The following is a 13,248-nucleotide window of genomic DNA, read 5'->3' on the forward strand; positions in this document are numbered from 1 at the left end:
GGGACAATAAACCAAAACGTTTTATTGCATGATTCAGATAGAGGTTACAATTTTAAACAACATTCCGATTTACTTCTATTATCTCATTTGCTTCATTCTATCGATATCCTTTGTTGAAGAAATAGCAATGCACATGGGTGAGCCAATCACACAAGGCATCTATGTGCAGCCACCAATCAACAGCTACTGAGCCTATCTAGATATGCTTTTCAGCAAATGATATCAAGAGAGTGAAGCAAATTATATAAAATAAGTAAATTAGAAAGTTGTTTTAAAATTGCATGAAAGAATCATGAAATAAAAAATATGGGTTTCATGTCCCTTTAAGATATAATAAATATGTGGCCTGTTATGGGTTCTGTGGACTGGAGTTGGTAAACACTGCTTTAGACAGATCAAGGAGGATTAGCAGAGAAAAAGGGGCCTTTTGCTGTAAGTAGGTCCTTGGTAACCCTAACGGTTGCTGTGTCTGAAGTGTTGGGGGCAAATTCCAGATTGCAATGGGTCAAGGAGGGAGTTTAATGTAAGGAAATATAATAGACGTAATCATTAGATCTGTCACGCTTAGAGCAGTTTTGCTGCTAATGTTTAAATTATTTGTCCCTTTTAAATAATCACATTTATTTTCCCATTGGGGACATGACCTGTTTGTGTAGGGGAAGCAGTTTTTTTCAGCTGCAGTTACATAGAGCCATATTCATATGAATTATTTCTCGCTTTGTGACTATAGTTTTCCAATAAAATCGTTTCTCGTTTGTTGTTTTTCAGTTTCAGAGCATTACGTTCCAGAAGATTCGCTTCAACTTTCCATACTTCCGTAGTGACAGGTATTGAACAAGGGTGCGTTAATAAGCGGTGTCAAAAGCTCCAGTACAGTCTGTTTATAGCTGAATATTCTCTACATCTTTTTCTGTGTATTTTTTATCACGGAGTGTCTGTAATTGCTCAGTTTGTGCACACAAAGGATAGTAATCCTATAAATCCATGCGACCGAAAAGCTAACTTCCATCTGACGGATTTGCTCTGAAATTATTTTCAGCTATAAAATATACTTTTCTGAAGTTTTTACATAAATGTCAGACTTTATAGGGGCTTTAATTCAAATGTATCTTTCTTTGTATTTTTTTCTTTGTCCTTTCTTTGTCCTTTGATGAAAAAACTTTAACAAAATGACACTCTTGAATTCTGTAGAGCTACCTTGCACTACTGTGTGTTTAATCCCCAAAGGGGTTAAGTACACAGTTGAAGTGACTCTTGTTACCCCTTATATCGCTGCTGGTCCATAGCAGAAACCATTGTTGATCCAATCAGCTGCCCTAATTGCACGACTCAGATGTGGAACAAGCACTGCTGATTGGATTAGCAGTGGCTTCGGCTCGACACCTGCAGTGCTCTGTGAGTCCCAAGTGGTACTTCTACTGGGTGTTCTACCCTTGCACAAATTGTGCTTGTTCCACACTCCTAGAGAGGTTTTCGTCAAAAAGATGGAAATGTGTGATTGGGACTGGATAGGGCAGAGCTATCATGGGCGAGATGATAGAGATGAAGTTGATCAATTATCTTATTATACAAAAATAAAATCTTTGCAATATGATAAACTTATGGTTTGGAATTGGATGTAACATTTGCAAATGTTCTTTATCTATAAAGTTAATAACCTCAGTAATGCTGGTGTTACAGAGAATTGAGCCTTGTGCTGTAATTATAACAGTCAGGATGCACTGAATTAAATAAGAAAACAGCGTATTCTGGAGCACTGTGCTGGAGGTACTGACCCTGCTGCCAAAATATTGCAATAGTGAAGTTCCCATGGCCGGAATGTGGCTGCAGCAATGACGCCTGTACCGTCTCTGGCATCTAAATGGTTTACCCTTTTCTCCAATCCTTAAATGTACCCTGTACCTTAGATTATAATCTTTAGCCACAACATTTTTGTATGAGATCTTAAAGGGACATCAAACCCAACATTTTTCTTTCGGGATTCAGATAGAGCAGCAATGTCTAATTTACTTCTATTATTCAATTTCCTTTGTTCTCTTGGTAACTTTTGTTGAGTAAGCTCAGGAGCGTGCACGTCTAGAGCACTATATGGTAGCAGTTTTGCAAGAATGTTATCCATTTGCAAGGGCAGCACTATTCCCTGCATGTAGTGCGGCACACACCTACCTAGGTATCTCTTCAGCACAGAATATGGGAATGAAGCAATTTGATGATGAAAGTAAATTGGAAACTTTTTTTCTTTCTAATGACACAATGAGTCCACGGATCATCTAATTATTAATGGGATATATCACTCCTGCCCAGCAGGAGGCGGCAAAGAGCACCACAGCAAAGCTGTTAAATATCACCTCCCTTCCCTCCCACCCCAGTCATTCTCTTTGCCTATGTTAGAGCAAGGAAGTGGTAAAGTTAGGTATTAGAAAAGATTCTTCAAGCAAGATTTTATTATTCTTAGTAGTGCAGGATTGTGCTGCTTTGTCCTAGGGTGTAGCCCGTAGTCCATATCGCTCTCTTCACTAGAGCAGTGGTGGCTTTAGAGCAATGTGAACTTGTGGGTCATAATTATCACTGTGCCTCCCATATACTGATGCTGCCCTAACTCTAAAATTACTCAGTCTTTATCTTTTTTTTCCACAGGTCCATGTGAGGGAGAGGACCTCTCAAACCTGGTGAGCTGCCTTGCTGTCTGGCAGATTGATGAAGTAAGTACTGACTTTGATTTTTTCTGGGGTAATGAAAGGAGACTCCGAAAAAATTTGGGCACTTTATTTAACAACAATGGGACACATAATAAAGAGCCCAAAATCCTTCTGAGACCTTTATGTATAACGGCATAAATTCTCCTATAGAGGAGACAGTATGCAGACAGCTGGATGCAGGCACTGGGACTTAGGTATAGTTGGCTCTGGGGCTTAGGTGGTTTCACGGCTCCTGGCTGTGTTATTTTTAGAAGCAATATGCCGCCCGGGAGATTACTTTCTTTAAGACGCTCATGAGGGGCGGGGCTATGGGAGGTGGCAATTGAGTTGCGCACCACTTCTCCTTCACTTCCTAGTCCGGAGGGAAGGAGAATACAGCTTCATTTTAGGTGACGCATGCTTTTCAAGAGAGGCATGCATTTCTAGGACCGGAGGTCGGTCTTCCATTACTTCTACCGAGTTCCGGATCTGTTGCTGGAAGGGATGGTTTCTAACAGTGAGAGACGGTATCAGCAGGGCAGGTAGGCACCTCAGCAAGGTCTGCTGAGGTGTAGAGGTGTTATGCAGGATTATTTAGTTAGCTTAACCTTTCTGCAGATAAAAAAGTAAAAAAGTTAGTTTAAAATTGAAAGTGTTAATTTTTATTAAAAAAATTTAGTTTTTTTATTTGCTATCTTGATCCATTGTGAGTCAGAATGGACCAAGAGGCTTTGCAAAATGTCAATTCTTTGTTTTGATGCCAATGTGGAACCACCAATCTCTTTCTGTTCCTCATGTATTGAGAGAACTTTAACTTACTAAGATAAACTTTTTTCTGAGCCAACATTTTCTAAGGCAGATGCTGTTCAGGAGTCTAATGACAATGTTCAATATATGCCGCAGCTTTCTCCTCAAGCGTCCCAAATTTTACCGCCCACACATGCAGTGCCCTGCGCTTCCTCTATAACTCCTCCTGGAGTTATGTTGCAAGACATTGCTTCCCTTATGTCTTCTGCTGTTTCTGATGCGTTGTCTGCTTTTCCCATGTTGCAGGGAAAGCGTAAGAGGAAAAATAAACATTCAGTAAGCAAGGTTTCTGACGCAGTTGTTGCTATTTCAAATGCCCCCCCCCCCCAGAAGCCTGAGGAGGAAGATACTTCGGTAGCATCTGAAGGTGAAATTTCAGATTCTGACAGTGTAATTCATCTTGCTGATTCTGAAGTTGTATCTTTCAGGTTTAAGCTAAACACCTCCGTCTGTTACTCAAGGAGGTTTTAGCTACATTGGACAACAGTGACACCATGGTTGTAGTTAATCCTAAGAAATCCGGTAAGCTAAACAAATATTTTGATGTACTTTCCTTGGTGGAGGTTTTTCCTGTACCAGATCGAGCTACTGAGATCATCGCTAAGGAATGGGAGACCGGGTATCCCTTTTCTCCATCCCCTATATTTAAAAAGATGTTTCCCATAGCGGACTCTATCAAGGAGGCTTGGCAAACAGTAACCAAGGTGGACGGAGCAATTTCCACTCTAGCCAAGAGAACTACTATCCTCATAGAGGATAGTTGTGCCTTTAAGGATCCTATGGACAAAACATTAGAGGGGTTACTCAAGAAGATGTATGTACACCAGGGTTTACAATGGTAACCTGCAGTGGGCATTGCTACCATCACTAGTGTGGCGGCATATTGGTTTGATGCGTTGTCTGATGCTATTAGTACAGGCAGTCCCCTGGAAGAGATCCAGGATAGGATAAAGGCCCTTAAGTTGGCCAATTCCTTTATTACAGATGCTTCCCTGCAGGTTAACAAACTGGGAGCAAAGATTTCAGGTTTCTCCAACATAGGTGTGTCCGGTCCACGGCGTCATCCTTACTTGTGGGATATTCTCTTCCCCAACAGGAAATGGCAAAGAGCCCAGCAAAGCTGGTCACATGATCCCTCCTAGGCTCCGCCTACCCCAGTCATTCTCTTTGCCGTTGTACAGGCAACATCTCCACGGAGATGGCTTAGAGTTTTTTAGTGTTTAACTGTAGTTTTTATTATTCAATCAAGAGTTTGTTATTTTAAAATAGTGCTGGTATGTACTATTTACTCTGAAACAGAAAAGAGATGAAGATTTCTGTTTGTATGAGGAAAATGATTTTAGCAACCGTTACTAAAATCCATGGCTGTTCCACACAGGACTGTTGAGAGGAATTAACTTCAGTTGGGGGAACAGTGAGCAGTCTTTTGCTGCTTGAGGTATGACACATTCTAACAAGACGATGTAATGCTGGAAGCTGTCATTTTCCCTATGGGATCCGGTAAGCCATTTTTATTCAGACAGTAAATAAGGGCTTCACAAGGGCTTATTAAGACTGTAGACATTTTCTGGGCTAAATCGATCATATTTACACATATTTAGCCTTGAGGAATCATTTAATCTGGGTATTTTTTGTAAAATAATATCGGCAGGCACTGTTTTAGACACCTTATTCTATAGGGGCTTTCCCTAATCATAGTCAGAGCCTCATTTTCGCGCCGGTATGGCGCACTTGTTTTTGAGAACAGCATGACATGCAGCTGCATGTGTGTGGAGCTCTGATACATAGAAAAGTCTTTCTGAAGGCATCATTTGGTATCGTATTCCCCTTTGGGCTTGGTTGGGTCTCAGCAAAGCAGATTCCAGGGACTGTAAAGGGGTTAAATATAAAAATGGCTCCGGTTCCGTTATTTTAAGGGTTAAAGCTTCCAAATTTGGTGTGCAATACTTTTAAGGCTTTAAGACACTGTGGTGAAATTTTGGTGAATTTTGAACAATTCCTTCATACTTTTTCGCAATTGCAGTAATAAAGTGTGTTCAGTTTAAAATTTAAAGTGACAGTAACGGTTTTATTTTAAAACGTTTTTTGTGCTTTGTTATCAAGTTTATGCCTGTTTAACATGTCTGAACTACCAGATAGATTGTGTTCTGACTGTGGGGAAGCCAAGGTTCCTTCTCATTTAAATAGATGTGATTTATGTCATAAAAAAATTTAGTAAAAATGATGCCCAAGATGATTCCTCAAGTGAGGGGAGTAAGCATGGTACTGCATCATCCCCTCCTTCGTCTACACCAGTCTTGCCCATACAGGAGGCCCCTAGTACATCTAGCGCGCCAATACTCCTTACTATGCAACAATTAACGGCTGTAATGGATAATTCTATCAAAAACATTTTAGCCAATATGCCCACTTATCAGCGAAAGCGCGACTGCTCTGTTTTAGAAAATACTGAAGAGCATGAGGACGCTGATGATATTGTTTCTGAAGGGCCCCTACACCAGTCTGAGGGGGCCAGGGAGGTTTTGTCTGAGGGAGAAATTTCAGATTCAGGAAAAATTTCTCAACAAGCTGAACCTGATGTGATTACTTTTAAATTTAAGTTGGAACATCTCCGCGCTCTGCTTAAGGAGGTGTTATCCAATTTGGATGATTGTGATTATCTGGTCATTCCAGAAACACTATGTAAAATGGACAAGTTCCTAGAGGCCCCGGGGCCCCCCGAAGCTTTTCCTATACCCAAGCGGGTGGCGTACATTGTTAATAAAGAATGGGACAGGCCCGGTATACCTTTCGTACCTCCCCCCATATTTAAAAAATTGTTTCCTATAGTCGACCCCAGAAAGGACTTATGGCAGACAGTCCCCAAGGTCGAGGGGGCGGTTTCTACTCTAAACAAGCGCACCGCTATACCCATAGAAGATAGTTGTGCTTTCCAAGATCCTATGGATAAAAAATTAGGTTTGCTAAAAAAGATGTTTGTTCAGCAAGGTTACCTTCTACAACCAATTGCATGCATTGTCCCTGTCACTACAGCCGCGTGTTTCTGGTTCGATGAGCTAGAAAAGGCGATTATTAGTAATTCTTCTTCTTATGAGGAGATTATGGACAGAATTCGTGCTCTTAAATTGGCTAATTCTTTTGGGTTTGCTATTGTGGCGCGCAGAGCGCTTTGGTTAAAATCTTGGTCAGCGTATGCGTCTTCCAAGAACAAATTGCTCGACATTCCTTTCAAGGGGAAAACACTGTTTGGCCCTGACTTGAAAGAGATTATCTCTGATATCACTGGGGGCAAGGGCCACGCCCTTCCTCAGGATAGGTCTTTCAAGGCCAAAAATAAACCTAATTTTCGTCCCTTTCGCAGAAACGGACCAGCCCCAAGTGCTACGTCCTCTAAGCAGGAGGGTAATACTTCTCAAGCCAATCCAGCCTGGAGACCAATGCAAGGCTGGAACAAAGGAAAGCAGGCCAAGAACCCTGCCACTGCTCCCAAGACAGCATGAGATGCGGGCCCCCGATCCGGGACCGGATTTGGTGGGGGGCAGACTCTCTCTCTTCACTCAGGCTTGGGCAAGAGATGTTCTGGATCCTTGGGCGCTAGAAATAGTCTCCCAAGGTTATCTTCTGGAAGTGATTCATCCTGTTCCATTAAAAGAACGAGGGATGGGGTTCTACTCCAATCTGTTCGTAGTTCCCAAAAAAGAGGGAACGTTCAGACCAATCTTAGATCTCAAGATCCTAAACAAGTTTCTCAAGGTTCCATCGTCCAAAATGGAAACCATTCGAACAATCCTTCCATCCAGGAAGGTCAATTCTTGACCACGGTGGATTTAAAGGATGCGTATCTACATATTCCTGTCCACAAGGAACATCATCGGTTCCTAAGGTTCGCATTCCTGGACAAGCATTACCAGTTCGTGGCGCTTCCTTTCGGATTAGCCACTGCTCCAAGGATTTTCACAAAGGTACTAGGGTCCCTTCTGGCGGTGCTAAGACCAAGGGGCATTGCTGTAGTACCTTACTTGGACGACATTCTGATTCAAGCGTCGTCCCTTCCTCAAGCAAAGGCTCACACGGTCATAGTCCTGGCCTTTCTCAGATCTCACGAATGGAAAGTGAACGTGGAAAAGAGTTCTCTATCTCCGTCAACAAGAGTTCCCTTCTTGGGAACAATAATAGACTCCTTAGAAATGAGGATTTTTCTGACAGAGACCAGAAAAACAAAACTTCTAAACTCTTGTCGGATACTTCATTCCGTTCCTCTTCCTTCCATAGCGCAGTGCATGGAAGTGATAGGTTTGATGGTAGCGGCAATGGACATAGTTCCTTTTGCGCGCATTCATCTGAGACCATTACAACTGTGTATGCTCAGTCAGTGGAATGGGGACTATACAGACTTGTCTCCGAAGATACAAGTAAATCAGAGGACCAGAGACTCACTCCGTTGGTGGCTGTCCATGGACAACCTGTCACAAGGGGTGACCTCCCGCAGACCAGAGTGGGTCATTGTCACGACCGACGCCAGTCTGATGGGCTGGGGCGCGGTCTGGGGATCCCTGAAAGCTCAGGGTCTTTGGTCTCGGGAAGAATCTCTTCTCCCGATAAACATTCTGGAACTGAGAGCGGTATTCAATGCTCTCAAGGCTTGGCCTCAGCTAGCGAGGGCCAAGTTCATACGGTTTCAATCAGACAACATGACGACTGTTGCGTACATCAACCATCAGGGGGGAACAAGGAGTTCCCTGGCGATGGAAGAAGTGACCAAAATCATTCAATGGGCGGAGACTCGCTCCTGCCACCTGTCTGCAATCCACATCCCAGGAGTGGAAAATTGGGAAGCGGATTTTCTGAGTCGTCAGACATTGCATCCGGGGGAGTGGGAACTCCATCCGGAAATCTTTGCCCAAATCACTCAACTGTGGGGCATTCCAGACATGGATCTGATGGCCTCTCGTCAGAACTTCAAGGTTCCTTGCTACGGGTCCAGATCCAGGGATCCCAAGGCGACTCTAGTAGATGCACTAGTAGCACCTTGGACCTTCAAACTAGCTTATGTATTCCCGCCGTTCCCTCTCATCCCCAGGCTGGTAGCCAGGATCAATCAGGAGAGGGCGTCGGTGATCTTGATAGCTCCTGCGTGGCCACGCAGGATTTGGTATGCAGATCTGGTGAATATGTCTTCGGCTCCACCATGGAAGCTACCTTTGAGACGAGACCTTCTGGTTCAAGGTCCGTTCGAACATCCGAATCTGGTCCCACTCCAGATGACTGCTTGGAGATTGAACGCTTGATCTTTTCAAAGCGAGGGTTCTCAGATTCTGTTATTGATACTCTTGTTCAGGCCAGAAAGCCTGTAACTAGAAAAATTTACCACAAAATTTGGAAAAAATATATCTGTTGGTGTGAATCTAAAGGATTCCCTTGGGACAAGGTTAAGATTCCTAAGATTCTATCCTTCCTTCGAGAAGGATTGGAAAACGGATTATCTGCAAGTTCCTTGATGGGACAGATTTCTGCCTTGTCTGTGTTACTTCACAAAAAGCTGGCAGCTGTGCCAGATGTTCAAGCCTTTGTTCAGGCTCTGGTTAGAATCAAGCCTGTTTACAAACCTTTGACTCCTCCTTGGAGTCTCAATTTAGTTCTTTCAGTTCTTCAGGGGGTTCCGTTTGAACCCTTACATTCCGTTGATATTAAGTTATTATCTTGGAAAGTTTTGTTTTTGGTTGCAATTTCTTCTGCTAGAAGAGTTTCAGAATTATCTGCTCTGCAGTGTTCTCCTCCTTATCTGGTGTTCCATGCAGATAAGGTGGTTTTACGTACTAAACCTGGTTTTCTTCCAAAAGTTGTTTCTAACAAAAACATTAACCAGGAGATAGTCGTGCCTTCTCTGTGTCCGAAACCAGTTTCGAAGAAGGAACGTTTGTTGCACAATTTGGATGTTGTTCGCGCTCTAAAATTCTATTTAGATGCTACAAAGGATTTTAGACAAACATCTTCCTTGTTTGTTGTTTATTCTGGTAAAAGGAGAGGTCAAAAAGCAACTTCTACCTCTCTCTCTTTTTGGATTAAAAGCATCATCAGATTGGCTTACGAGACTGCCGGACGGCAGCCTCCTGAAAGGATCACAGCTCCTTCCACTAGGGCTGTGGCTTCCACATGGGCCTTCAAGAACGAGGCTTCTGTTGATCAGATATGTAGGGCAGCGACTTGGTCTTCACTGCACACTTTTACCAAATTTTACAAGTTTGATACTTTTGCTTCTTCTGAGGCTATTTTTGGGAGAAAGGTTTTGCAAGCCGTGGTGCCTTCCATTTAGGTGACCTGATTTGCTCCCTCCCTTCATCCGTGTCCTAAAGCTTTGGTATTGGTTCCCACAAGTAAGGATGACGCCGTGGACCGGACACACCTATGTTGGAGAAAACAGAATTTATGTTTACCTGATAAATTACTTTCTCCAACGGTGTGTCCGGTCCACGGCCCGCCCTGGTTTTTTAATCAGGTCTGATAATTTATTTTCTTTAACTACAGTCACCACGGTATCATATGGTTTCTCCTATGCAAATATTCCTCCTTAACGTCGGTCGAATGACTGGGGTAGGCGGAGCCTAGGAGGGATCATGTGACCAGCTTTGCTGGGCTCTTTGCCATTTCCTGTTGGGGAAGAGAATATCCCACAAGTAAGGATGACGCCGTGGACCGGACACACCGTTGGAGAAAGTAATTTATCAGGTAAACATAAATTCTGTTTTTGCGGTACTAGCCCGCAGAGCCTTATTGTTAAAACCTTGGTCTGCGGATGTATCGTCTAAGTCTAAACTTTTAGCGATTCCTTACAAGGGAAAGACCTTGTTTGGACAGGGGTTGACGGAAATAATGTCTGACATTACGGGAGGAAAGGGTCATCTTCTCCCTCAAGATAAGAGAAACAAACAAAAGGGACGTCAGAGTAATTTTCGTTCCTTTCAAAATTTCAAGGGAAATTCTTCAGCTTCCTCTTCCAAGCAAGAACAGTCCAAACCTTCCTGGAGTCCCAATCAGTCTTGGAACAAGGGAAACCAATCCAAAAGGCCTACTATGGAATCAAAATCAGCATGAAGGGACTGCCCCCGATCCGGGACCAGATTTTGTGGGGGGCAGACTTTCCTTCTTCACTCAAGCTTGGGTTCGAGATGTTCAGCATCCCTGGGCGGTAGACATAGTGTCCCAGGGATACAAACTAGAGTTAAAGAACTTTCCTCCCAGGAGCAGGTTTCTGCTCTCAAGATTATCTGTAGAACAGGTAAAAGAGAGGCATTCTTATGCTGTGTTCGGGACCTCTCTGATGCAGGAACAAGGACTGGGGTTCTATTCCAATCTGTTTGTGGTTCCCAAGAAGGAGGGAACTTCACACCAATTTTAGATCTCAAGAGTTTAAACAAATTCCTCAGAGTGCCGTCCTTCAAGATGGAAACAATTCGTTCCATTCTTCCTCTGGTTACAAGAGAGTCAATTTATGACAATAGATTTAAAGGACGCATACCTGCATGTTCCCATCCACAGGGATCATCACAAGTTTCTAAGGTTTGCATTTCTAGACAAACCAGTTTGTGGCCCTTCCTTTCGCCCTAGCTACAGCTCCCAGAATCTTCTCAAAGGTTCTGGGATCCCTGTTGGCGGTGCTCCAATTACGGGGCATTGCAGTGGCGCCTTATCTGGACGATATCCTGGTCCAGGCGCCATCCTTTCAACAAGCAAGATCCCACATGGAAATGTTGTTATCTTTCCTGCGATCTCATAGATGGAACGTAAATTTGGAAAAGAGCTCCTTAGTTCCAAATACAAGGGTAGCTTTCTTGGGAACCATAATAGATTCCCTATCAATGAAATCTGACAGATGTCAGGAAATCAAAGATTTTCGATTCTTGTCTAGCGCTTCAGTCCTCTCCTCGGCCATCAGTGGCTCAGTACATGGAGGTAATCGGTCTGATGGTAGCAGCTATGAACATCATACTATTCGCCCGGTTCCACCTCAGACCTCTGCAGTTAAACATGCTCAGTCAGTGGTATGGAGATTATGCGGATCTGTCTTGGCGAATACAGCTGGTGCAGGAGACGAGGGATTCTCTTCTTTGGTGGCCTCTGCATCATCTTTTCCAGGGAACCTGCTTTCGCAGACCCTCTTGGGTGATTGTGACAACAGATGCCAGGTTTCTGGGATGGGGAGCAGTCTGGGGCTCTTTAAAGGCTCAGGGAACTTGGACTCAGTTGGAGTCTGTTCTGCCCATAAACATTCTGGAGCTGAGCAATCCTCAATGCTCTTCTGGCCTGGCCCCAGTTGGCCTCGGCTCGGTTCATCAGTCGGACTACGTAACTTCAGTGGCTTACATCAACCATCAGGGAGGAACGCAGAGTTCCTTGGCCATGACAGAGGTAGCCAAGATAATTCAGTGGGCGAAGACCCACAATTGCTGTCTGTCGGCGATCCACATCCCAGAAGTGGACAACTGGGAGGCGAACTTCCTGAGCAGGCAGACCTTTCCCGGGGGGGAGTGGGAACTCCACCCAGAAGTGTTTTCCAGCCTGATTCTCAAATGGGGTCAGCCGTAATTGGATCTCAACGTATCTCGGCAGAATGCCAAGCTTTCGAAGTAGGGGTCGAGGTCAAGGGACCCTCAGGCTGTACTGATAGACGCCCTGGCTGTACCTTGGAATTTCAGTTTTGCATACCTATTTCCTCTGTTTGCTCTTCTACCTCGAGTCATTGCTCGAATCAAGCAGGAGAGGGTGTCGGTGATCCTCATTGCACCGGCGTGGCCTCGCAGGATCTGGTTTGCAGATCTGGTGGACATGTCATCTTTTTCCACCTTGGAGACTTCCGTTGAGGAAGGACCTTTTACTTCAGGGACCCTTCCTTCATTCAAATCTAGTTTCTCTGAAGCTGACTGCTTGGAGATTGAACACTTAATTTCTTTCATGTAATTAACAAGAGTCCATGAGCTAGTGACGTATGGGATATACATTCCTACCAGGAGGGGCAAAGTTTCCCAAACCTTAAAATGCCTATAAATACACCCCTCACCACACCCACAAATCAGTTTTTACAAACTTTGCCTCCAAGGGAGGTGGTGAAGTAAGTTTGTGCTAGATTCTACGTTGATATGCGCTCCGCAGCAAGTTGGAGCCCGGTTTTCCTCTCAGCGTGCAGTGAATGTCAGAGGGATGTGAGGAGAGTATTGCCTATTGAATGCAGTGATCTCCTTCTACGGGGTCTATTTCATAAGGTTCTCTGTTATCGGTCGTAGAGATTCATCTCTTACCTCCCTTTTCAGATCGACGATATACTCTTATATTTACCATTTCCTCTACTGATTCTCGTTTCAGTACTGGTTTGGCTTTCTACAAACATGTAGATGAGTGTCCTGGGGTAAGTAAGTCTTATTTTCTGTGACACTCTAAGCTATGGTTGGGCACTTTATTTATAAAGTTCTAAATATATGTATTCAAACATTTATTTGCCTTGACTCAGAATGTTCAACTTTCCTTATTTCCAGACAGTCAGTTTCATATTTGGGATTATGCTTTAATTATCATATTTTTCTTACCTCAAAAATTTGACTTTTTCCCTGTGGGCTGTTAGGCTCGCGGGGGCTGAAAATGCTTCATTTTATTGCGTCATTTTTGGCGCGGACTTTTTTGGCGCAAAAATTCATTTCCGTTTTCGGCGTCATACGTGTCGCCGGAAGTTGCGTCATTTTTTGACGTTATTTTGCGCCAAAAATGTCGGCGT

General features: G+C 43.7%; 1 protein-coding gene across 1 annotated transcript in view; it reads left to right on the forward strand.

Moving 5' to 3' along the window:
* CLCN6 (chloride voltage-gated channel 6) overlaps positions 1–13,248 on the forward strand; it is a 174,404-nt gene that overhangs the window by 74,807 nt on the left and 86,349 nt on the right. The window contains exon 9 of the mRNA XM_053691466.1: positions 769–827. Within this exon, the coding sequence (XP_053547441.1) occupies positions 769–827 (59 nt within the window). The remainder of the gene's footprint in view (positions 1–768; positions 828–13,248) is intronic.

This window comes from Bombina bombina, chromosome 8, assembly GCF_027579735.1.
Source record: "Bombina bombina isolate aBomBom1 chromosome 8, aBomBom1.pri, whole genome shotgun sequence".
In the NCBI taxonomy this organism is placed as follows: Eukaryota; Metazoa; Chordata; class Amphibia; order Anura; family Bombinatoridae; genus Bombina; species Bombina bombina.